This window comes from Balaenoptera ricei, chromosome 16, assembly GCF_028023285.1.
Source record: "Balaenoptera ricei isolate mBalRic1 chromosome 16, mBalRic1.hap2, whole genome shotgun sequence".
Lineage (NCBI taxonomy): Eukaryota > Metazoa > Chordata > Mammalia > Artiodactyla > Balaenopteridae > Balaenoptera > Balaenoptera ricei.
The window spans coordinates 63,655,430-63,683,355 of record NC_082654.1 but is presented as its reverse complement, the minus strand read 5'-3'; the positions used below and the strand labels follow the sequence as shown (position 1 = coordinate 63,683,355).

Sequence of the window (27,926 nt, the reverse complement as noted above, 5' to 3'; positions counted from 1 at the left end):
AATAAATCGGTTAAAGCATTAGTTTCCCCCATTAATATAAAATTAAATCTGGCTCTTTGCTCTCACCAAGGCAGCTGATTCGTATGACAAGGGACAGTGCTAGAGGTGACCAGCAGTAGTGAAAAGGAACCTGTTATCTTTATGTCACAGCTAGGAGAATTTCTGTATCCAGTGAGTGTACGTAACTGGGACATGCTAGTGTAGTGGCCCTTGCACAAAGGTTCCCTGAAGCCTTGAGATCCGTGGGGGTGGGGGAGGCGGTGAGGTTGATACCAGAGTTCCTAAGGGGAGGTATGCTGCAGCCCCCGTGCTCCTGGGGCTCCGGTACCTGCGTGAGTGGGGTTTATCACTGGAAGAGTCCTTTTGAAAAAGGGATGAACTTACGTGCTCAGGATGTAATGTTTGGAATGTCCATGCCTGCCACCCCTGGTGGACTGAGGCAAAGTGCCCTTTTTCTTCCTGTCCTCCTTGTGTGGCTCAGGGGGTAACATCAGTCACATGCTAGCTTCAGTGAGTTCATTAGGAGGGCACACTCGTGAAGCACATAGTTCATTTTAAAGCTGGATTAAGTAGCTTCTAGATCTTGAGCACATGGTGTTCTTAAGAAGGAAGTATGATACTAAGCAAAAAAGATGGAAAGGGAGTCAGATCGTGATTCTAGTTGCTCCAAGTGACCTCAGTTCCATCCTGTCCTGGCTTCCAGTGGAAATTTATCTTTGCTTCCATCCTGACATACCTCCCTGGGGTACTGTCTTAAATAAGGAAAACTCTATGCTGCATGAGAGGTAGGAAGCAAACCCATTAACTAGACAAGACACTGTTTTTCCTGGGCCTCAGATTCCTCATTCCTAAAATAGAGAATTTAAGCCCCATGAACCCCCCTGAAGTTTCTTATACTCTTTAATAAATAAGTTGGAAATCTTAATGTGAGTGGGAACACAGGGAAACTGACAGGGGGAATCTGCATGACGAGAGCTCTGGGGCAGGTCTGCCGCATGGAACTGTACACTCACCTGTCTGCTTCTCCCCCTCAGTACGGCTACGCCCCCAAGGGCTCTTCAGTGGTGTTGTACTCTGACAAGAAGTACAGGCACTATCAGTTCTTCGTTGACACAGATTGGCAGGGCGGCATCTACGCTTCCCCAACCATCGCGGGCTCACGGCCTGGTGGCATCAGTGCAGCCTGTTGGGCCGCCCTGATGTACTTCGGTGAGAGCGGCTACGTTGAAGCTACCAAGCAGATCATCAAAACCACTCGCTTCCTCAAGTCAGAGTATGTGTGGAAGGTTGGGGGGCTGTGCCGTGTCGCTTGCTTTGTCTGCTATAGGCTCGAGGCAGCTGCTAGGCCAAGTGCCACAGCTCCAGCCCGTCTGCAGGCCCCACAGCTTAGGAGTGTGGTGCTGGCCTGGGGGGATGAGCTCCCTTGCCGTGCTGTGACTTGGAGGCCACACCCGGGCTTCATCTGTAGGCCATTTTGCCTCCAAGGATGTCCCTAACAACTGGCAGCTCTTACCAGGTGCTGATGTACAGCTTAATGGTTAAGAGAGTGGTTCTCAAAACTTGAGGTTGAATCCTAATCAGTCACATGGAGGGCTTGTTAAGACGCAGATTGCCGGGCCCCACCCCTAGAACTCTGACTCAGTAGGTCTGGAACGGGAGTCTGAATATTTGCATTTCCGAAAGTTCCCAGTGGACACTAATGCTGCTGGTCTGAGTCACACTTGGAGAATCGCTGGAGTAAGAGAAGAACTGGAGAGGGGGAGGGCAGAAGGGGTGGTGAAATCTGGGGTTAAGGCTAGAACCAGCTTGTGTGCTTTGTCTAACACACCTCTTCGTGTGTCGCCTGCCTGGCTCTCCTTGTGTCACCAGGATTGGGGAGGCCTTTTCACGATCTTGAGGGTGAATGAAAGCAGGCAGTAGGCACGGCTCACTTGAAAAAGGCCTGCATATGGTCCTGATACACCCACCTGCTGAGAAGTGCTGTACCATTTCTTGCTTTAGGGATTACATGGATGACTTTATTAATTTTTTTATTTTGTTGCTGCACGCGGGCTTTCTTTAGTTGCAGCGAGTGGGGGCTACTCTTGGTTGCGGTGAGCGGGCTTCTCATTGCAGTGGCTTGTCTTGTGGAGCGCGGGCTCTAGGCATGCGGGCTTCAGTAGTTGTGGCACGCGGGCTCTAGAGTGCAGGCTCAGTAGTTGTGGTGCATGGGCTTAGCTGCTCCGCAGCATGTGGGATCTTCCCGGACCAGGGCTCGAACCTGTGTCCCCTGCATTGGCAGGCGGATTCTTAACCACTGCACCACCAGGGAAGCCCTACATGGATGACTTTTTTTAAAGAGAGATGGATTATTTTTCCAGGATTTACAAAAAAGTACATTGTTTATCCCTCAGATACCCCTGGGGGGCATATCATAATTTGGGAGTTGGGCAGACAGGTCAAGAGCCAACAGTCTTGATTCATTGGATCTAGTGGGGTTTGAGCCTTTAAATATTTTTAATATTTAGGAACCACTGATCTCAGTCTAGCCACCTTATGAGAAAACTTAAGCCCCCAAAGGTTAGATTTATTATAAGGGAGACATGAGATGACCAGAAGAATGTACGTGCCTGAATTTCCTTTTTGTTCCTTTTGTTTGTTTTAAGACTGGAAAATATCAAAGGCATCTTTGTTTTTGGGAATCCTAAATTGTCAGTCATTGCTCTGGGCTCCCATGATTTTGACATCTACCGACTATTCAACCTGATGAATGCCAAAGGCTGGAGCTTGAACCAGTTGCAGTTCCCACCCAGGTGAGCTTGAAGACTTTCCTTTACTCCATGACTGCTGAAGGACTTGGGCAGCAAGGTGACCTGAAGTAGAGAGAGTGACTGCTAGAGCTCAGCACTTTAGTGGCAACTGTAGTATCTTAGGATGTCTGTCTTGCCATTTGGAGTTATTCAATATCAAGAACAAAGACTGTTAGCTTTAAACTCTGGCAAATTAGGTGGCAGCCTTGAGACGAGTGGTTGGTCATGAGATTGTCTCCCACCGCCCCACACACACTTGCTCTCTTTCTGGGCTCTGTTCTGTCCCATCCGCAGGTGCTCTCATGACCTGAGTAATGGAGGGCCTCTAATCAAGGGCCTGTAATCATTCAGGCTGGCTGCTGTCGCCTTCCATAGGCATTTCTAACCTAATCTTCCAGGATGCCTTTAAATACACACTCCGCTTCAACAGAGTAGGTCTCCTAGTGTCCTCCACGCACCCCCCGATCCTTTCATGTGTCGTGCCACTGCCAATCCCATCTGGATTCCGTTTTTTCCTCTTCACAATCCCGCTGTACCCCAATCTCCCTTCAGGGGCAGTCAGTTTCTTCTTTGCCCTGAAGACCTTCGAGACCCCAGCCATATGGCCCTAGCCCCATGAGGGTTTATCACCCAAGGTAAAAGCGTCCTGTGGGTTGTCACATGGTTGAAGGAACAGCAGTGGACAGTTTCTGAGGGGAGGGGCAGGACAGAACAGCCAGCTGTATTTATCTTATCAGTGTGGTTCTTGGTCACGCTGAGGGTGTGAAGCCCTCATGCCAGCCCACGCTTGACAGCCCTGATGCCCAGGACTAGGAGCGCTTTGACTACACCTGTCACGAGTAACATGAAGAAGCAATCAATAAATTCCTGTATTTGGGGCTGCTTATTTCAGAACTTTTTTCCCCCTCTTTTTCCATGATTCGTCTCACTTTGTCTTTCTTCTCCCATAGCATACATTTCTGCATCACGTTGGTACACACCCGTAAGCGAGTAGCGATACAGTTCCTAAAGGACATCCGGGAATCTGTCACTCAAATCATGAAGAATCCGAAAGCAAAGACCACAGGAATGGTAGGGATACTTGGGGTTTTTTCTTCCTGTGGAAGTTTAGGTGGTGGTGGTGGGTTTGAAAGAATCAGATGACCTCCAGTCTGTTCCTGCCTCTGTCCCTTATCCACAAACCTCTTTCCTTATTAGTCGGAACTGATGCTCTCTGCTCACCCATTCCCAGGGTTTGTTTTAGTCTCAAATGAGGTATGCTAGATATAATAAGCACCTTGTAAATTTGAAAGTGCTGTACGAAGGCAGGTGGTGGTAATGTCCATTTAAAAAGAAAATTTTGACACGGGAAAGGCAATAAGCCTGTTTCCTCCAGAATTTTCTACACCAAATCCCATAGGACAGTTCTTTAGGCAGATAGGCAGACTTGGCAAATGCCTGTGAAAAACATCCTATGCCTTTCTGCTAGAATAGTGCCTGGGCTGGGGAGGGGGGCATGGTGGGAGAAGGAGCGCATGACCACAGCGCTGTTTGCTCCGAACCCCTCGTCTCTAATGACACTCTTTGACTGGGTTTGTAGGGTGCGATCTACGGCATGGCCCAGGCTACAGTCGACAGGAACCTGGTGGCAGAATTGTCCTCCGTCTTCTTGGACAGCCTTTTCAGCACAGACACTGTAACTCAGGGCAGCCAGATGAATGGTTCTCCAAAACCCCGCTGAGCTGGGATCCTCCGTGGCCCCGAGGTGCATCTGGCCTTCAGAAGGTGCTCGGGGTGTGGGACAGGCCACGTGGTTTCAACATCTGGTCTTTGCTCCATAGAGCACAGCGAAGCAGACCATGAGGCAGCTGGATCCTCAGGATTCTTGTTTCCATCCTTTTGTGGTTTTTAACGTGAAGACTCTAAAGGATTCCATGATGTAATTATTTTGCCCTTGTTCTAAATGTTACCCTGGGAATTGTTTTAACTATTTCCTTGTCTAACCTCCCTTGCTTTCGGCTTCACTTAATCACGGTGTGGCAGCTCTGACCTGTCCTGACTCCTTAGGGAAGCTGGGCTACGGTTTACGAGATAGGAAAAGGTTTGCTTTGTTACCTCAGGCAGGTGGGCTAGTCAGACGGGAAGTGTTCCATAACCGAGGTTTCCCTCGGTGGGGGTGAGGTCTGCTCTAAGCAGGCTTCTCCAGTCCTCCTCTGTGAGTGCTTAGCTGTCTCAGGGTCCCTTCTATTGCAGCTTGTGTTGTCTCTTGAGGACACAGGTTGAGCAGCCATTGTTCTTGTTGTGCGGGGCCGGCGTGGTCCAGCAGGTCTGCTCAGTCCACCCAGGCAGGGTCTGGAGCAGTCGCGGGTCCTCGTCTGTGCCTGCAGTTCCCATTTGATACTTGGTTGTCATCATCTTTGAGGAAATTATGCTCCCACTGGTTTGTTCCTGTTTCCATGGACGAGGAAGAGAATCTAGGACCTTCTGGGGCTCTGGCGCTGCCTCTCTGTATTGGCAGTGTGAGAGCACACCTCAACTCTCTTGGGCTGGTGATGATCGGAACCAGGCCCTTTTCTATACTTTTCTGAGGATCAGAGTGGGGTGAGCACCCAAATTCAAATGTGTCACCAGAGTTGGCAGCAGTCCTCGCCTCCCTGCTGCTCTGAGCCGTCAAGCATGTTTGTTTGCCTGAGGGAGCAGCTCAAAGCAGCTTCACAAATTGCCTTGACTTACCCGAGGTGGGTGTGAGGAGTGCGTGAGAGAGCCCCCAAGGCAAGGAAAATCTCTCTCCATTCTGTGTTCTTCCTGCCTCTTCCCCCTTTATTCAGCTCCCAAAGGTACGACGGCAGTTAAGCCTCAGGTACTGCAAGCTCCTTCGCCCTGGCTAGGATGAGGTCAACTTTCTGGAATAGGAAGACATGATGGCAAGTGTCAGCTGTGGCCTAGGGCCCGGGATTCCTTCGTAAGACTAGTTGCTCAGGGTGGCGCAGGGACAGGACCCAACCCTGCGCCCACTCCCCACCCTCTGCCTGCCACACGGGGCGCTGATCTAGGTTGAGCCGGTGTCCTGCTCTCGTGCTGACACACCCTGTGCCTTCTTCCTCAACGGGGACGCGCTGCTCCTGACCCGGGCCGAGGGGAGCTGGATCAGTCCTTGAGGCTTTCACCTGGGTAGGGGCAAGTCGGGAGGAACTTTCCTTTGTCCCCCTACCCCTCTCAGGGACTCCTGAATATTCAGCCTCTTCAGGCTGGCCTCCTCTAGCCTTCTTCGCTGGGAACGCCGGCCGGGAGAGCCACGACACCCGGACTTCCTGCCAGCTCCTTGGCACGGCTGTCTGAAGTGTTCTTTAGCTCTGTACTTCCTCCACACTAACTGTGGCCAGCTGGCCGCGTCGTTGCAGGGCTGGTGTGGTGTGTTTCATCCTGTCTTCTGTGGGTTCCAAGGATGGTTCGGGTGTGTTTGTGTTTGTTAGAGGCCGAGATCCTTCGGACGTGAGAGTCACGTTCCCTCTGGTGGCTGAACTGCTGGGCACCTCCTGAGAGAGACTGTGCATGAACCGTCCCTGGATCTCCAGTGTGTTCAGGTTGGATAGAGGAAGTCCAGGGGCCCAGAACCACCCGGCAGGCACCACTGTGGTTTGTCAGCTGCTAAAATGGAGAAGCACGTGCCCTGCAGAGTGTGCGGTTGCTTCCGGTGTCTCCCAGGACCTTCCTCTGTGCTGTGACATTGCTTGGGGCGGTGGGGGGTGGCACGATGGTGTTTTCCAAAGGGACCTGCTGTTGCCACTTTAGGTTATGATCACGAGCCTCCGTCTGACCCAACACTTGTGGGCTTTCTACTCTGTACACCTGTGCACACGAGTAACAGTCTGGCAGAGGTGGGTGGAATGTCTTGATGATGTCTTGTTGCCAGCAGGTGTCACATCGGCCTCTGTAAAAACTGTACTCATTTCTGGGTTAGAATTAAGTAGTCGCATGAATATACTGCCATGTCACTTTTAACATGACCAGTTTTATACTTGGAAAACGGTACTTGCCTCTTTTAGATCTTTTCTGTCTTTAACCTCCCCCTTTTCCATCTCAAGGCTCCCTTCCTAATTGCAGCAATAATCTCTTAAGAAGCAATTAAGTAATAAAATGTCCCAAATTTTAATCATTGTGGCTGACTATATTCATTTGTCTATTTAGGCACACAGGGAAGATACCTACTGGGGTGGTGGTGGCAGCTCCAAACCGGCTGCTGGTGAGAAAGCGCCCCTTTGTGGGGAAATGGTTGTGTGTGACCACTGATACCAGAACCAATTCACAGCCATGGACGAGCAGCAGTTCTGCTCAGTTCCAAGCACTCTCCTTGGCAGCTCCACCAGGAGTGGCGGTCACACCTGTTTAAAGGTCTGGAACTCACATCTTCAGTTGCTTGGGGCCAGGGCCTTGTCTTAAGTTTTCAGTCACCTCCCTCGTCCACACCTGCTTACATCTTACTGATGGATGGAGCCCTCTGGGGTGGTCTCCACCTGGCTGGGCAGTGTGGATCCATCTCACCAAAGGACGCTGATTTCAAGCCCACATTTGGTTTGGGAGCCGATGGAACTCCTCAGATATCTGCACACGTAACCACTGGGCCTCTTGTTCCATTATGAACAGGAAGTGAGAAGTCTTTCCGAAGGGTTATTCAGGCTCTGAAGTTCTGTCCTTCAGGTAACCCAGCTTTTCATTCTGGCTCTCAGCCCATTCACACTTCGCCAGAATCAAGCCAAGGAATACCACCTTTGCCGTATAGTTTCTGCCAAATAACTTGGTTCCCTGGGCCCCTATACTTGCTTTGGGGTAAACCCTAGAGAAAAAGGGGCCAGGATATGTTTGGTGAGGAGGCGTGGTCCACCCAAGAAGTGGTGTCTTGATGCTTACAGCTGCTCCTTACAGCTGTGAGCCCCTTTGCCTTCTCTGTGGGTCTTGACAGCAACAAGCTGCTTTTAGCTAGACCCAGTAGTGACAGAAGTAATGACAGAGGCCTAACTTGGTAGCCACCAGCTATAGCCTGTAAGTAGAAGTCAGGTGTTTGAGAGCCTTTTCTTGAGCTGGAGTTGTAATTGCCTTACTTTTTCTTGTGTTTCTTTGGTCCATAATAGCTCCTTAACATCCTCCCCTGTAATTTCAATTATTTGCATTAATTTTAGAATAAACATGTTTATTTCTAAAAAGTGTTGCTTGTGTCTTTGTACCACATCAAGGTGCTTCATATAACTGTAGTGCCCTCTGGGTTGGCGTTTTTCAGTCTTTGATCCATGAGAGTAAGCAGAGGCAGAAAGGTGACATAACAGTCCATACCACCATGTCTAGTGGCTTGTCCCCTGATCCACAGTCATTAGGTCAAAGCACATTTAGAAGAATTTATGTCAGAAGTGAAGCAGATGGGGGAACCACTGTCTGAACCTTGTTGGTCCGACATTAAGCTTTACTGAGAACTTGTTACTAAAAAAGGTTTCGGAGAGAGAGAGATCAAGATGGCAGAATAAAAGGACACGGAGCTCACCTCCTCCCATAAATACATCAAAAATACATGTACATGTGGAACAATTCTCACAGAATACCTACAGGACGCTGGCAGATGATCTCGTACAACCAAAGCTTCAAGAAAGATCACCATATAACTGGGTAGGATGAAAGAAAAAATAAATAGGAATCGGGATGGGACCTGCGCCCCTTGGAGGGAGCTGTGCAAGAGCAAAGGTCTCCTCACCCCGGGAACCCCCTTCACCCGCTGGGAGATCAGCCAGGACAGGGAGCTTCAGCAGCTCAGAGGAGAGAGCAGCCAGCTGGCTTGCAGCAGGCAGCACAGAGAGAGACCAGCACAGACAGTCCCAGCCACCTCGTTGCACTCCGCAGCCCAGATGCGCATCTGCTGGAGCATGTGGGGCTGGGTGCTGAAACTTGGGCTTCAGCAGATAGACCCAGGGAGAGGACTGGGGTTGGCTGCACAGAGATAGCCCAAAGGGGCTGGAGTGTGGTCCAGGCTGCAACCAGGGGTGTGCGCAGGACAGAGTATGGGTTGGTCACAGAAGCCGCGTTATTAACGTGCACACCAAGGGGGTGGGCCTTGCCATAGCAGCCTCATTCTCGGTGCTTACAGTGGGCACGGCTACCCCTCTACAGCTCTGGGGGCATGTGAGTGCTGGCGGGTTGCCCATATGCCGAGGCAGGGCTGAAATCTGAGGTGTGTGACTTCAGTGGATTTATGCTGCTGCAGGCAGCTTTGTAACTTCATTGCCTGTGGGACACCTGAGCAGATTACTGGTGCTCCTGTAGCTACGGCGGGTCCGGCATTAGTAGCTGCAGGCTTTGTGGGCCCCGCGCATGCAGCTGCGTGGCCGGGGCCTGAGCTGACTCCTTAGCTCCCATGGCGGGTCCAGGTGTGCAACTACAGCGGTCCCCATGCCTGACTTTGGCAAATCTGTGCTAGTGGCTTTGTGAGCATGGCGCCTGAGTTACACCTGGTAGATTGCCTGCATTCCCATGGCTGACTTGGGGCCAAGGGCAGTGCCAACAACAGTGTACTTTGTGAGCCTGCACAACAGGTGACAGGCAACGCCACAGGGCACATTTCCCAGGGGACAGCTCCGGTGGAAGAAGACTCAGTGGCTCCTCTCTCAGCGGGAGTGCTCCAGTCCTGCCTACCTCACACCACAGCTCAGAAATGGATCTGGGGCTTCCCTCTCCAACAACTGGGGAGCAGACCCGCCCCAAACAGGACTGTAACAACCACAGAGCAAAGAGCAGGCCCTGCTGAACATCCAGTGAAGGCTCTGGTCACCACAACACCTATCACACCTCCTATAACATCCAGCACACACTGAAGAAAGACATGGCAGGCATCCATACTAAAAAGTCCTCGCACCAAAAATATTAGGCCACACAGGGATGCTCCCACATAAAAACAGCCCTTCAACACCACAGTATATAACTTTCTCTTAAATTCATAGAGTCAGAGAAATTCAAGTGAAATGAAAAAGCACAGGAACTACTCCCAATTAAAATAAGAAAATCCCCTGAAAGAACAAACAATGAAACAGACCTCTACAGACTACTAGACCCCCAGTTCAAGAAGGAGGTAATAAAGATACTGAAAGAATTAAGGAAGGCTATCAATAAATACAAATCACTGTAAAAAGGAACTAGAAACTATAAAGGAGAGACAATTAAAATTACAAAACTCACTTGCCAAGATGAAAGCCAACCTAAAGGCAATAAATAGCAAACTAAATAATGCAGAAGAATGAATAAGTGATCTGGAAGATAGAGTAATGGAAATCACCCAATCAAAATAGCAGACAGACCAAAAAAAAAAAAAAGCAATATATGACATCTATGGGATAATATAAAGCATGTCAATCTATGCACAATAGGAATCCCAGTAGAAGAAGAAAAAGGGGATCGAAAATGTATTAGAAGAAATTATAGCTGAAAATTTCCCAAACCTAAAGAAAGAAACAGATATCCAGATATAGGAAGCACAGAGGGTCCAAAACAAGATGAACCTGAAGAGAACTACACCAAGACATAATTAGAATGGCAAAAGTGAAAAATAAACGGAGGATTCTAAAGGCAGCAAGAGAAAAACAAGGAATTAATTACAAGTTAACCACCATAAGACTATGAGCTGATTCCGATACAGAAACATTGCAGGCCAGAAGGGAGTGGCAAGATATATTCAAAGTCCTGAAATGGAAAAACCTGCAACCTAGGATACTCTAACCAGCAAGATTATCATTTAGAATAGAAGGAGAGAGAAAGAATTTCTCAGAGAAGAAAAAACTAAAAGAATACAGTAATACTAAAACCTATCCTAAAAGAAATATTGAAAGGTATTCTCTAAATAGAAAAGAAGATTCTATAGGAAAGAGAAAATCACACAATTGGAAAAGAAGTCACTTAAATAAAGCAGTACAGAGATTGAGGGAAAAAAAAATCAAAATTTTTCTGAAAGTGACGATAACCACCTTAAACAGCAAAAGTATAAACAAGATGTAAAAGAGGACGTCAGAACCATAAAGCATGGGGGAAGAAAGTAAGACAATGTAGATTTTTCTTCTTAGAATATGCTTGAGCCTATATGGCTACCAGTCTAAAGCAAGTAGATACAGTAATGGGTAAACATACTTGAAAACAGGGTAACCACAAAACAAAAACATAGAATAGATTCACAAAAAACGAAGAGAACAAAAAAGCATAATACAAAAGAAAACCATCAAATCACAAAAGGAAAAAGAAAAAGAAACAAAGAAGAAATACAAAACCAACAGGAAAACAAGGTTTAAAATGGCAATAAAAAATATCTTTCCATAATTACCTTAAATGTCAATGGACTAAACGCTCCAATCGAAACATACAGACTGGCAGATTGGATAATAAAACAAGAGTCTACAATATGCTGGCTATAACAGACCCACTTTAGGGTGAAGGACACACATAGATTGAAAGTGAGGCGATTGAAAACAATATTTCATGCAAATGGAAATGACAATAAAGCAGGGGGTAGCAATACTCATATCGGACAAAATAGACTTTAAAGCCAAGGCCATAAAGAAACAAAGAAAAACACTATATAATGATAAAGGGATCAACACAAGAGGAGGATATTACACTCGTTAACGTATATGCACCTATTATAGGAGCACTTAAATACATAAAACAAATGTTAAGAGACATAAAGGGAGAAACTGATGGGAATATAATAATAGTGGGAGATTTTAACAGCCCACTGACATTAATAAACAGATCTTCTAGATAGAAAATTGATAAGGGAAAAGAGATCCTAAATGACACAATGGAACAGTTAAACTTAATAGATATTTTCAGCATATTACATCCAAAAAACTAGAATACACATTCTATTCAAGTGCACATAGAACATTTTCTAGAACAGGCCACATACTGTCTCACAAAACAAGCCTAAACAAATTTAAGAGTATAGAAATTTGAAGTATCTTTTCTAACCACAATGGCATGAAACTAGAAATCAACCAGAGAGAGAAAGGAAAAGACTTACATGGAGACTATACAACATGCTACTAAAAAACCAATGGGTGAACAATGATATCAAAGAGGAAATTTTTAAAAACCATGAGACGAACAACAATGAAAATTTAACCATACCAAATCTCTGGAACGAAGCAAAAGCAGTCCTAAGAGGGAGGTACAGAGCCATACAAGTCTTCCTAAAAAATAAGGAAAATCGCAAATAAACAACCTAACCTACCACCTAAGAAAATTAGAAAAAGAATAAACAAAACCTAAAGGTAACATAAGAAATGTAATAATAAAGATCAGAGAGAAAATAAAATAGAGATGAATAAAAATTTAAAAATTCAAAAAAACCAAGAGTTGGTTTTTTGAAAGAGTAAACATAATCGACAAACCTCTGGCCGGAACGCCAAGAAGAAAAGAAAGAGGACTTAAGTTAAAAAAATAAGAAATGAAAGAGAAGGAGAAACAAACTTCTGAGTTGTTTTGTCTCCTTTGCTGCACATGCTATTATCGCCAGTCAGTGCATTGTGATGCACAAGGGCTAGGGTGAAATGGAAATTTCTCTTTTAGGAAACAGGAAATAAGTTACGAAGAACAGAATTCTCATCCAGTGAAAGGAGATGGTCTCTCTCTGGGCAGCAGTGTTGACTAAATGCAGAGAACCTGGAAATTTATTCAGGAGTTTTGGAAACCCTAAACAAAAAAAAAAATCACTGAGGGGCTTCCCTAGTGGCGCAGTGGTTAAGAATCTGCCTGCCAATGCAGGGGACACGGGTTCAAGCCCTGGCCTGGGAAGATCCCACATGCCGCGGAGCAACTAAGCCCATGTGCAACAACTACTGAGCCTGCGCTCTAGAGCTCACGTGCCACAACTACTGAGCCCGTGTGCCACAACTACTGAAGCCCGTGCGCCTAGAACACGTGCTCTGCAACCAGAGAAGCCACCGCTATGAGAAGCCCATGCACCGCAATGAAGAGTAGCCCCCACTCGCCGCAACCAGAGAAAGCCCACGCACAGCAACAAAGACCCAACACAGCACACACACACACAAAAAAATCACTGAACATCATCAGGATTCTCAAATTCTATCCAGAATTGAAACCAGCCTTGTGGCTCACAGGGTCTTGGTAGTCCGGTCGGGTGTCAGGCCTGTGCCTCTGAGGTGGGAGAGCCGAGTTCAGGATACTGGTCCACCAGAGACCTCCCGGCTCCACGTAATATCAAACAGCGAAAGCTCTCCCAGAGATCTCCATCTCAATGCTAACATCCAGCTCGACTCAACAACCAGCAAGCTACAGTGTTGGACACCCTATGCCAAACAACTAGCAAGGCAGGAACACAACCCCACCCATTAGAAGAGAGGCCGCCTAAAATCATAATAAGGTAACAGACACCCCAAAACACACCACCGGACGCGGTCCTGCCCACCAGAAAGACAAGATCCAGCCTCATCCACCAGAACACAGGCATTAGTCCCCTCCACCAGGAAGCCTACACAACCCACTGACCCAACCTTACCCACTGGGGGCAGACACCAAAAACAACGGGAACTACGAACCTGCAGCCTGTGAAAAGGAGACCCCAAACACAGTAAGTTAAGCAAAATGAGAAGACAGAGAAATACACAGCAGATGAAGGAGCAATGTAAAAACCCACCAGACCTAACAAATGTAGAGGAAATAGGCAGTCTACCTGAAAAAGAATTCAGAATAATGATAGTAAAGATGATCCAAAATCTTGGAAATAGAATGGAGAAATTACAAGAAACGTTTAACAAGGACCTAGAAGAATTAAAGAGCAAACAAACAATGACGAACAACACAATAAATGAAATTAAAATTTCTCTAGAAGGAATCAATAGCAGAATAACTGAGGCAGAAGAACGGATAAGTGACCTGGAAGATAAAATAGTGGAAATAAGCACTGCACAGCAAAATAAAGAAAAAAGAGTGAAAAGAATTAAGGACAGTCTCAGAGACCTCTGGGACAACATTAAGCGCACCAGCATTCGATTATAGGGGTCCCAGAAGAAGAAGAGAAAACGAAAGGGACTGAGAAAATATTTGAAGAGATTATAGTTGAAAATTTCCCTAATATGGGAAAGGGAATAGTCAATCAAGTCCAGGAAGCACAGAGATTCCCATACAGGATAAATCTAAGGAGAAACACACCAAGACACATATTAATCAAACTAACAAAAATTAAATACCAAAAAAAAAAATTTAAAAACAGCAAGGGAAAAACAACAAATAACATACAAGGGAATCCCCATAAGGTTAACAGCTGATCTTTCAGCAGAAACTCTGCAAGCCAAAAGAGAGTGGCAGGACATACTTAAAGTGATGAAAGGGAAAAACAACCAAGATTGCTCTACCCAGCAAGGATCTCATTCAGATTTGACGGAGAAATTAAAAACCTTTACAGACAAGCAAAAGTTAAGAGAATTCAGCACCACCAAACCATCTTTACAACAAATACTAAAGGAACTTCTCTAGGCAGGAAACACAAGAGAAGGAAAAGACCTACAATAACAAACCCAAAACAATTAAGAAAATGGTAATAGGAAAATACATATCAATAACTGCCTTAAATGTAAATGGATTAAATGCTCCAACCAAAAGACATAGACTGACTGAATGGATACAAAAACAAGACCCATCTATATGCTGTCTACAAGAGACCCACTTCAGACCTAGGGACACATGCACACTGAAAGTGAGGAGTTGGAAAAAGATATTCCATGCAAATGGAAATCAAAAGAAAGTCAGAGTAGCAATTCTCATATCAGACAAAATAGACTTTAAAATAAAGACTATTACAAGAGACAAAGAAGGACACAACATAATGATCAAGGGATCAATCCAAGAAGATATAACAATTGTAAATATTTATGCACCCAACATAGGAGCACCTCAATACATAAGGCAAATGCTAACAGCCATAAAAGGGGAAATCAACAGTAACACAATCATACTAGGGGACTTTAACACCCCACTTTCACCAATGGACAGATCATCCAAAATGAAAATAAATAAGGAAACACAAGCTTTAAATGATGCATTAAACAAGATGGACTTAATTGATATTTATAGGACATTCCATCCAAAAACAGCAGATTACACTTTCTTCTCAAGCGTGCACAGAACATTCTCCAGGATAGATCATAACCTGGGTCACAAATCAAGCCTCAGTAAATTTAAGAAAACTGAAGTCATATCAAGCATCTTTTCTGACCACAACACTATGAGATTACAAATCAATTACAAGGGAAAAAATGTAAAAAACACAAACACGTGGAGGTTAAAAAATATGTTACTAAATAACCAAGAGATCACTGAAGAAATCAAAGAGGAAATCAAAAAATACCTAGAGACAAATGATAATGAAAACACGATGATCCAAAACCTATGGGATGCAGCAAAGCAGTTCTAAGAGGGAAGTTTATACCTATACAAGCCTACTTCAAGAAACAAGAAAAATCTCAAATAAACAATCTAACCTTACACATAAAGGAACTAGAGAAAGAAGAACAAACAAAACCCAAAGTTAGCAGAAGGAAAGAAATCATACAGATCAGATCAGAAATAAGTGAAAAAGAAATGAGGGAAACAATAGTAAAGATACTTAAAACTAAAAGCTGGTTCTTTGAGAAGATAAACAAAATTGATAAACCATTAGCCAGACTCATCAAGAAAAAAAGGGAGAAGACTCAAATCAATAGAATTAGAAATGAAAAAGGAGAAGTAACAACTGACACTGCAAAAATACAAAGGATCAGGAGAGATTACTACAAGCAACTATATGCCAATAAAATGGACAACCTGGAAGAAATGGACAAATTCTTAGAAAAGCGCAACCTTCCGAGACTGAACGAACCAGGAAGAAACAGAAAATATAAGCAGACCAATCACAAGCACTGAAATTGAGACTGTGATTAAAAATCTTCCAACAAACAAAAGTCCAGGACCAGATGGCTTCACAGGTGAATTCTATCAAACACTTAGAGAAGAGCTAACACCCATCCTTCTCAAACTCTTCCAAAAAATTGTAGAGGAAGGAACATTCCCAAACTCATTCTATGAGGCTACCATCACCCTGATACCAAAACCAGACAAAGATACTACAAAAAAAGAAAATTACAGACCAATATCACTGATGAACATAGATGCAAAAATCTGCAACAAAATACTAGCAAACAGAATCCAACAACACATTAAAAGGATCATACACCATGATCAAGTGGGATTTATCCCAGGGATGCAAGGATTCTTCAATACACGCAAATCAATTAATGTGATACACCACATTAACAAATTGAAAAATAAAAACAATATGATCATCTCAATAGATGCAGAAAAAGCTTTTGACAGAATTCAACACCCATTTACAATAAAAATCCTCCAGAAAGCGGGCATAGAGGGAAAGTACCTCAACATAATAAAGGCCATATATGACAAACCCACAGCAAGCATCATTCTCAATGGTGAAAAACTGAAAGCATTTCCACTAAGATCAGGAACAAGACAGGGATGGCCACTCTCGCCACTATTATTCAACATAGATTTGGAAGTTCTAGCAACGGCAATCAGAGAAGAAAAAGAAATAAAAGGAATACAAATTGGAAAAGAAGAAGTAAAGCTGTCACTGTTTGCAGATGACATGATACTATATATAGAGAATCCTAAAGATGCCACCAGAAAACTACTAGAACTAATCAATGAAGTTGGTAAAGTTGCAGGATATAAAATTAATGCACAGAAATCTCCTGCATTCCTGTACACTAATGATGAAAAATCTGAAAGAGAAATTAAGGAAACACTCCCATTTACCACTGCAACAAAAAGAATAAAATACCTAGGAATACACCTACCTAGGGAGACAAAAGACCTGTATGCAGAAAACTATAAGACACTGATGAAAGAAATTAAAGATGATACCAACAGATGGAGAGATATACCATGTTCTTGGATTGGAAGAATCAACACTGTGAAAATGACTATACTACCCAAAGCAATCAACAGATTCAATACAATCCCTATCAAATTACCAATGGCATGTTTTTTACAGAACTAGAACAAAACATCTTAAAATTTCTATGGAGACACAAAAGACCCCGAATAGGGAAAGTAGTATTGAGGGAGAAAAACGGAGCTGGAGGAATCAGACTCCCTGACTTCAGACTACTCTACAAAGCTACAGTAATCAAGACAATATGGTACTGGCACAAAAACAGAAATATAGATCAATGGAACAGGATAGAAAGCCCAGAGATAAACCCACGCACCTATGGACAACTAATCTATGACAAAGGAGGCAAGGACATACAATGGAGAAAAGACAGTCTCTTCAATAACTGGTGCTGGGAAAACTGGAGAGCTACATGTAAAAGAATGAAATTAGAACACTCCCTAACACCAAACACAAAAATAAACTCAAAATGGATTAGAGACCTAAATGTAAGACTGGACACTATAAAACTCTTAGAGAAAACACAGGAAGAACACTCTTTGACATAAACCACAGCAAGATCTTTTTTGATCCATCTCCTAAAGTAATGGAAATAAAAACAAAAATAAACAAATGGGACCTAATGAAACTTCAAAGCTTTTGCAAAGCAAAGGAAACTACAAACAACATGAAAAGAGAACCCTCAGAATGGGAAAAAATATTTGCAAACGAATCAATGGACAAAGGATTAATCTCCAAAATATATTAACAGGACATGCAGCTCAGTATTACAAAAAACAAACAACCCAATCAAAAAATGGGCAGAAGACCTAAATAGACTTTTCTCCAAAGAGGACATACAGATGGCCAAGAAGCACATGAAAAGCTGCTCAACATCACCAATTATTAGAGAAATGCAAATCAAAACTACAGTGAGGTATCACGTCACACCAGTTACAATGGGCATCATCAGAAAATCTACAAACAACAAATGCTGGAGAGGGTGTGGAGAAAAGGGAACCCTCTTGCACTGTTGGTGGGAATGTAAATTGATACAGCCACTATGGAGAACAGTATGGAGGTTCCTTAAAAAAGTAAAAATAGAATTACTATATGACCCAGCAATCCCACTACTGGGCATATACCCAAAGAAAACCATAATTCAAAAAGAAACATGCACCCCAAACTTCATTGCAGCACTATTTACAACAGCCAGGTCATGGAAGCAACCTAAATGCCCATCAACAGACGAATGGATAAAGAAGATGTGGTACATATATACAATGGAATATTACTCAGCCATAAAACGGAATGAAATTGGGTCATTTGTAGAGACGTGGATGAATCCAGAGACTGTCATACAGAGTGAAGTAAGTCAGAAAGAGAAAAACAAATATCGCATATTAACGCATGTATGTGGAACCGAGAAAAATGGTGCAGATGAACCGGCTTGCAGGGCAGAAATTGTACACAGATGTAGAGAACAAACGTATGGACAACCAAGGGGGGAAAGCAGTGGTGGGTGGTGGTGGTGGTGTGATGAACTGGGAGATTGGGACTGACATGTATACAATGATGTGTATAAAATGGATGACTAATAAGAACCTGTATAAAAAAAGAATATTCAAAAATTCAAAAAAAAAATCTTCCAACAAACAAAAGCCCAGGACCAGATGGCTTCACAGGCAAATTCTGTCAAACATTTAGAGAAGAGTTAACACCTATCCTTCTCAAACTCTTCCAAAATATAGCAGAGGGAGGAACACTCCCAAACTCATTCTACAAGGCCACCATCACCCTGATACCAAAACCAGACAAAGATGTCACTAAAAAAGAAAACTACAGGCCAATATCACTGATGAACACAGATGCAAAATCCTCAACAAAATACTAACAAACAGAATCCAACAGCACATTAAAAGGATCATGCACCAGGGCTTCCCTGGTGGTGCAGTGGTTGAGAATCCGCCTGCCAATGCAGGGGACATGGGTTCGAGACCTGGTCTGGGAAGGTCCCACATGCCGCGGAGCAAGTGGGCCCGTGAGCCACAACTACTGAGCCTGCGCATCTGGAGCCTGTGCCCCGCAACAGGAGAGGCCGCCATAGTGAGAAGCCTGCACACCGCAATGAAGAGTGGCCCCCGCTTGCCGCAACTAGAGAAAGCCCTTGCACAGAAACAAAGACCCAACACAGCCAAAAATATATAAATAAAATTTAAAAAAAAAAAAAAAGGATCATGCACCATGATCAAGTGGGGTTTATCCCAGGAATGCAAGGATTCTTCAATATAGGCAAATCAATCAATGTGATAAACCATATTAAGAAGTTGAAGGATAAAAACCATATGATTATCTCAATAGATGCAGAAAAAGCTTTTGACAAAATTCAACACCCATTTATGATAAAAACTCTCCAGAAAGTAGGCAAAGAGGTAACTTACCTCAACATAATAAAGGCCATATATGACAAATGCACAGCCAACATCATTCTCAATGGTGAAAAACTGAATTCATTTCCACTAAGATCAGGAACAAGACAAGGCTGTCCACTCTCGCTGCTATTATTCAACATAGTTTTGGAAGTTTTAGCCACAACAATCAGAGAAGAAAAAGAAATAAAAGGAATCCAAATTGGAAAAGAAGAAGAAAAGCTGTCACTGTTTGAAGATGACATGATAGTATACATAGAGAATCCTAAAGATGCTACCAGAAAACCACTAGAGCTAATCAATGAATTTGGTAAAGTAGCAGGATACAAAATTAATGCACAGAAATCTCTTGCATTCCTATACACTAATGATGAAAAATCTGAAAGAGAAATTAACACTCCCATTTACCACTGCAACAAAAAGAATAAAATACCTAGGAATAAACCTACCTAAGGAGACAAAAGACCTGTATGGAGAAAACTATAAGACACTAATGAAAGAAATTAAAGATGATAGAAACAGATGGAGAGATATACCATGTTCTTGGACTGGAAGTATCAACATTGAGAAAATGACTATACTACCCAAAGCAATCTACAGATTCAATGTAATCCCTATCAAACTACCAGCGGCATTTTTCACAGAGCTAGAGCAAAATATTTCACAATTTGTATGGAAACACAAAAGACCCTGAATAGCCAAAGCAATCTTGAGAACGAAAAGACGGAGCTGGAGGTATCAGGCTCACTGACTTCAGACTATACTACAAAGCTACAGTAATCAAGACAGTATGGTACTGGCACAAAAACAGAAATACCGATTAATGGAACAGGATAGAAAGCCCAGAGATAAACCCACACACATATGGTCACCTTATCTTTGATAAAGGAGGCAAGAATATACAATGGAGAAAAGAGAGCCTCTTCAATAAGTGGTGCTGGGAAAACTGGACTGCTACATGTAAAAGAATGAAATTAGAACACTCCCTGACACCATACACAAAAATAAACTCAAAATGGATCAAAGACCTAAATGTAAGGCCAGACACTATAAAACTCTTAGAGGAAAACATAGGCAGAACACTCTATGACATAAATCACAGCAAGATCCTTTTTGACCCACCTCCTAGAGAAATGGAAATAAAAACACAAATAAACAAATGGGACCTAATGAAACTTAAAAGCTATTGCACAGGAAAGGTAACCATAAACAAGACGAAAAGACAACCCTCAGAATGGGAGAAAATACTTGCAAATGAAGCAACTGACAAAGGATTAATCTCCAAAATTTACAAGCAGCTCATGCAGCTCAATATCAAAAAAACAAACAACCCAATCCAAAAATGGGCAGAAGACCTAAATAGACATTTCTCCAAAGAAGATATACAGATTGCCATCAAACACATGAAAGGATGCTCAATATCACTAATCATTAGAGAAATGCAAATCAAAACTACAATGAGGTATCGCCTCACACCAGTCAGAATGGCCAGCATCAAAAAATCTACAAACAATAAATTCTGGAGAGGGTGTTGAGAAAAGGGAACCCTCTTGCACTGTTGGTGGGAATGTAACTGATACAGCCACTATGGAGAACAGTATGGAGGTTCTTTAAAAAACTAAAAATAAAACTACCATACAACCCAGCAATCCCACTACTGGGCATATACCCTGAGAAAACCATAATTCAAAAAGATTCATGTACCACAATGTTCACTGCAGCTCTATTTACAATAGCCAGGACATGGAAGCAACCTAAGTGTCCATCGACAGATGAATGGATAAAGAAGATGTGGCACATATATACAATGGAATATTACTCAGCCATAAAAAGAAACGAAATTGAGTTATTTGTAGTGAGGTAGATGGACCTAGAGTCTGTCATACAGAGTGAAGTTAGAAAGAGAAAAACAAATACTGTATGCTAACACATATATATGGAATCCAAAACAAAAAACAAAAACGGTTCTGAAGAACCTAGGGGCAGGACAGGAATAAAGATGCAGACATAGAGAATGGACTTGAAGACACGGGGAGGGGGAAAGGTAAGCTGGGACGAAGTGAGAGAGTGGCATGGACTTATATACACTACCAAATATAAAAAAGATAGCTAGTCGGAAGCAGACGCATAGCACAGGGAGATCAGTTTGGTGCTTTGTGTCCACCTAGAGGGGTGGGATAGGGAGGGTGGGAGGGAGACCCAAGAGGGAGGAGATATGGGGAGATATATATATATATATGTATAGCTGATTCACTTTTTTATAAAGCAGAAACTAACACATCATTGTAAAGCAATTTTACTCCAATAAAGATGTTAAAAAAAAAAGAGAAGAAATAATAACCGATAACTACAGAAATACAAACAACCATAACACAATACTGTGAACAATTATAACCCAACAAACTGCACAACCTAGAAGAAATGGCAAAGTTTGTAGAAAATTACTGTCCACCACAATTCAATAAATAAGAAAGATATAATTTACAGACTGACCACTAGAAGTGAAATTGATATGTAATAAAAAAAAGCTTACTGTGAACAAAAGAGCAATAAAAGATGTCTTCACTGGGAAATTACACCAAACATACAAAGAACTTATACCAATCCTTCTGAAACTCTTACAAAAGACTGAAGAGGATATAACACTCCCAAAATCATTCGGTGAAGTGACCATCACCCTGATATAAAAAAAAGACAAAGACACTAGCAAAAAGAAAATTATAGGCCAATATCTCTAATGAATATACATGTAAAAATTCTCAACAGAATATTAGCAAAACAAATCCAACAACACATTAGAGAGACCATAGACCAAGTTAAATGTGGCTTCATCCCAGGCTCAGAAGGATGGTACAACATATGCAAATCAATCAGATGGCATGATACTAAACACAGAAAATCCAGAAAACTATTAGAGTTAATCAATGAATTTAGTAAAGTTGCAGGATACAAAATTAATACACAGGAATCTGTTAGGTTCCTATACACTAACAATGAAAAATCAGAAAGAGAAATTCTAGAAACAATCCCATTAACCACTGCATCAGAAAGAATAAAATACCTAGGAATAAATCTACCTAAGGAGGTGAAAGATCTGTATGCAGAAAACTATAAAATACTGATGAAAGAAATCAAAGATGACACAAATAGATGGAGAGATATACCATGTTTTTGGATTGGAAGAATCAATATTGTGAAAATGACTGTACTACCCAAAGCAACCTATGGATTCAATGCAATCCCTATCAAATTACCAATGGCATTTTTCACTAGAAAAAAAAATTTTACAATTTGTATGGAAACACAAAAGACCCCGAATAGCCAAAGCACTCTTGAGAAAGAATAAAGGAGCTGGAGGAATCAGGCTATACTGACTGATTTCAGACTGACTTCAGACTATACTACAAAGCTACAGTAATCAAGACAGTACGGTACTGGCACAAAAACAGTAATACAGATCAATAGAACAGGACAGAAAGCCCAGAAACAATCATTTAATGTCAATTAATTACACACTTACAGTCAATTAATCTGCAACAAAGGAGGCAAGAATGTACAATGGAGAGAGGACAACCTCTTCAATAAGGGTTCTGGGAAAACTGGACAGCTACATGTAAAAGAATGAAATTAGAACACTCCCTAACACCATACACAAATATAAACTCAAAATGGATTAAATAGCTAACTGTAAGGCCAGACACTATAAAACTCTTAGAGGAAAAAACAGGCGAAACACTCCTTGATATAAATCGCAGCAAGATCTTTTTTGACCCACCTCCTAGAGTAATGAAGATAAAAACAAAAGTAAACAAATGGGACCTAATTAAACTTAAAAGCATTTGCACAGCAAAGAAACCATAAACAAGATAAAAAGACAACACTCAGAATGGGAGAAAATATTTGCAAATGAAGCAACTGACAAAGGATTAATCTCCAAAATATAAAAACAGCTCATGCAGCTCAATATCAAAAAAACAAACAACCCAATGCAAAAATGGGCAGAAGACCTAAATAGACATTTCTCCAAAGACGACATACAGATGGGCAACAAACACATGAAAACATGCTCAACATCACTAATTATGAGAAAAATGCAAATCAAAACTACAATGAGGTATCACCTCACATTGGTCAGAATGGCCATCATCAAAAAAAATCTACAAACAAGAAATGAGGAGAGGGTGTGGAGAAAAGGGAAGCCTCTTGCACTATTGGTGGGAATGTAAATTGATATAGTCACTATGGAGAACAGTATGGGGGTTCCTTAAAAAACTAAAGATAGAACTACCATATGACCCAGCAATCCCACTACTGGGCACACACCCAGAGAAAAGCATAATTCAAAAAGACACATGGACCCCAATGTTCACTGCAGCACTATTTACAATAGCCAGGACATGGTGGCAACCTAAATGTCCATCAACAGAAGAATGGATAAAGAAGATGTGGTACATATATACAATGGAATATTATTCAGCCATAAAAAGAATGAAATTGGGTCACTTGTAGAGATGTGGATGGACCTAGAGACTGTCATACAGACTGAAGAAATGCAGAAAGAGAAAAACACATATGGTACATTGATGCATATATGTGGAATCTAGGAAAATGGTATAGATGATCGTATTTGCAAACCAGAAATAGAGACAAAGACGTAGAGTTCAAACGTAAGGATACCAAGGGGGAAAGGGGGAGTGGGATGAATCGGGAGATTGAGATTGACATATATACCCTAGTGCTACTACGTATAAAAGATAACTAATGAGAACCTACTGTATAGCACAGCAAAATCTACTCACTGCACTGTGGTGACCTAAAGGGGAACAAAATCCAAAACATATGTGTGTGTGTGTGTGTGTGTATACACATATATGTATATGTATAGTGATTCATTTTGCTGTCCAGTAGAAACTAACACAACATTGTAAAGAAACTATACTCCAATAAAAATTAATTTAAAAAAACTAAAAATAGAGTTACCGTATGACCCAACAAAACCACTCCTGGGTATATAGCTGGAGAAGACTCTAAATCAAAAAGATACCTACACCCCAATGTTCATGGAAGCACTTTTTACAATAGCCAAGACATAGAAGCTATCTACATGTCCAGCAACAGATGAATTCATAAAGAAGATGTGCTATATATATAGACATATGTATAAATAGATATGTGTGTATGCATATCTATATATGCACAATGAAATACTACTCAGCCATAAAAAAGAAAGAAATTATGCCATTTGCAGAAGAGATGATCATACGACATCACACAGAGAAAGACAAATATCATATGGTACCACTTATACGTGGAATCTGAAATATGACACAGATGAACTTATCTGCAAGCCAGAAAGAGACTCACACACATAGAACACAAACTCATGGTTCCCACAGGGGAAAGGGAGGGGGAGGGATAAATTAGGCGTTTGGGATTAGCAGATACAGACTACTATATATAAAACACAGAAACAGAGGGATTAACCAAGATGGCAGAGTAGAAGGACGTGCTCTCACTCCCTCTTGCGAGAGCACCAGAATCACAACTGGCTGCTGGACAATCGTTGACAGGAAGACCCTGGACTTCACCAAGGATACCCCACGTCCAAGGACAGAGGAGAAGCCACAGTGAGACGGTAGGAGGGGCGCAATCAGAGTAAAATCAAATCCCATAACTGCTGGGTGGGTGACTCACAGACTGGCGAACACTTATACCACAGAAGTCCACCCACTGGAGTGAAGGTTCTGAGCCCCCCGTCAGGCTTCCCAACCTGGGGGTCTGGCAATGGGAGGAGGAATTCATAGAGAATCAGACTTTGAAGCCTAGTGGGAATTGATTGCAAGACTTCGACAGGACTGGGGGAAACAGAGACCCCACTCTTGGAGGGCACACACAAAGTAGTGTGCGCATCGGGACCCAGGGGAAGGAGCAGTGACCCTGGGGGAGACTGAACCAGACCTACCTGCTGGTGTTGGGGGGTCTCCTGCAGAGGCGGGGGGTGGCTCTGTTTCACCGTGGGGACAAGGACACTGGCAGCGGAGGTTCTGGGAAGTGCTCCTTGGCGTGAGCCCTCCCAGAGTCTGCCATTAACCCCATCAAAGAGCCCAGGTAGGCTCCAGTGTTGGGTTGCCTCAGGCAAAACAACCAACAGGGAGGGAACCCAGCCCCACCCATCAACAGTCAAGTGGATTAAAGTGTTACGGAGCTCTGTCCCGCCACAGCAACAGTCAGCTCTACCCACCACCAGAGCCTCCCATCAAGCCTCTTAGATAGCCTCAACCACCAGAGGACAGACAGCAGAATCAAGAAAAACTACAATCCTGCAGCCTGTGGACCAAAACCCACAGTTACAGAAAGATAGACAAGATGAAAAGGCAGAGGGCTATATATCAGATGAAGGAACAAGAAAAAACCCCAGAAAAACAACTAAATGAAGTGGAGATAGGCAATCTTCCAGAAAAAGAATTCAGAATAATGATAGTGAAGATGATCCAGGACCTCGGAATAAGAATGGAGGCAAAGATTGAGAAGATGCAAGAAATGATTAACAAAGACCTAGAAGAACTAAAGAACAAACAAACAGAGATGACCAATACAATAACTGAAATGAAAACTACACTAGAAGGAATCAATAGCAGAATAACTGAGGCAGAAGAACGGATAAGTGACCTGGAAGACAGAATGGTGGAATTCACTGCTGCGGAACAGACTAAAGAAAAAAGAATGAAAAGAAATGAAGACAGCCTAAGAGACCTCTGGGACAACATTAAACGCAACAACATTTGCATTATAGGGGTCCCAGAAGGAGAAGAGAGAGAAAGGACCAGAGAAAATATTTGAAGAGATTATAGTCGAAAACTTCCCTAACATGGGAAAGGAAATAGCCACCCAAGTCCAGGAAGCGCAGAGAGTCCCATACAGAATAAACCCAAGGAGAAACACGCCGAGACACATAGTAATCAAAGTGGCAAAAATTAAAGACAAAGAAAAATTATTGAAAGCAGCAAGGGAAAAACGACAAATAACATACAAGGGAACTCCCATAAGGTTAACAGCTGATTTCTCAGCAGAAACTCTACAAGCCAGAAGGGAGTGGCATGATATACTTAAAGTGATGAAAGGGAAGAACCTACAACCAAGATTACTCTACCCGGCAAGGATCTCATTTAGATTTGATGGAGAAATCAAAAGCTTTACAGACAAGCAAAAGCTAAGAGAATTCAGCACCACCAAACCAGCTCTACAACAAATGCTAAAGGAACTTCTCTAAGTGGGAAACACAAGAGAAGAAAAGGACCTACAAAAACAAACCCAAAACAATTAAGAAAATGGTCATAGGAACATACATATCGATAATTACCTTAAACGTGAATGAATTAAATGCCCCAACCAAAAGACATAGACTGGCTGAATGGATACAAAAACAAGACCCATATATATGCTGTCTACAAGAGACCCACTTTAGACCTAGGGACACATACAGGCTGAAAGTGAGGGGATAGAAAAAGATATTCCATGCAAATGGAAATCAAAGGAAAGCTGGAGTAGCTATACTCATATCAGATAAAATAGACTTTAAAATAAAGAATGTTACAAGAGACAAGAAAGGACACTACATAATGATCAGGGGATCAATCCAAGAAGAAGATATAACAATTATAAATATATATGCACCCAACATAGGAGCACCTCAATACATAAGGCAACTGCTAACAGCTATAAAAGAGGAAATTGACAGTAACACAATCATAGTGGGGGACTTTAACACCTCACTTACACCAATGGACAGATCATCCAAAATGAAAATAAGTAAGGAAACAGAAGCTTTAAATGACACAATAGACCAGATAGATTTAATTGATATTTATAGGACATTCCATCCAAAAACAGCAGATTACACGTTCTTCTCAAGTGCGCACGGAACATTCTCCAGGATAGATCACATCTTGGGTCACAAATCAAGCCTCAGTAAATTTAAGAAAATTGAAATCATATTAAGCATCTTTTCTGACCACAACGCTGGGAGATTAGAAATGAATTACAGGGAAGAAAACGTAAAAAAGACAAACACATGGAGGCTAAACAATACGTTACTAAATAACCAAGAGATCACTGAAGAAATCAAAGAGGAAATCAAAAAATACCTAGAGACAAATGACAATGAAAACACGACGACCCAAAACCTATGGGATGCAGCAAAAGCAGTTCTAAGAGGGAAGTTTATAGCTATACAAGCCTACCTCAAGAAACAAGAAAAATCTCAAGTAAACAATCTAACCTTACACCTAAAGAAACTAGAGAAAGAAGAACAAACACAACCCAAAGTTAGCAGAAGGAAAGAAATCATCAAGATCAGAGTGGAAATAAATGAAATAGAAACAAAGAAAACAATAGCAAAGATCAATAAAACTAAAAGCAGGTTCTTTGAGAAGATAAACAAAACTGATAAACCTTTAGCCAGACTCATCAAGAGGGAGAGGACTCAAATCAATAAAATCAGAAATGAAAAAGAAGTTACAACAGACACCACAGAAATACAAAGCATCCTAAGAGACTACTACAAGTGACCCTATGTCAACAAAACGGACAACCTGGAAGAAATGGACAAATTCTTAGAAAAGCACAACCTTCCGAGACTGAACCAGGAAGAGACAGAAAATATAAACAGGCCAATCACAAACACTGAAATTGAAACTGTGATTAAAAATCTTCCAACAAACAAAAGTCCAGGACCAGATGGCTTCACAGGTGAATTCT

General features: G+C 42.4%; 1 protein-coding gene across 2 annotated transcripts in view; it reads left to right on the top strand.

Moving 5' to 3' along the window:
• Positions 1–6,921, top strand: part of SGPL1 (sphingosine-1-phosphate lyase 1) — a 53,111-nt gene extending 46,190 nt beyond the window's left edge. For both annotated transcript variants that reach the window (XM_059899153.1, XM_059899154.1), the window contains exons 12-15: positions 1,035–1,273; positions 2,646–2,792; positions 3,740–3,860; positions 4,369–6,921. In XM_059899153.1, coding sequence (XP_059755136.1) covers positions 1,035–1,273; positions 2,646–2,792; positions 3,740–3,860; positions 4,369–4,509 — 648 coding nt within the window. In that variant the 3' untranslated portion in view covers positions 4,510–6,921. The remainder of the gene's footprint in view (positions 1–1,034; positions 1,274–2,645; positions 2,793–3,739; positions 3,861–4,368) is intronic.
• Positions 6,922–27,926: the final 21,005 nt, after the last annotated feature.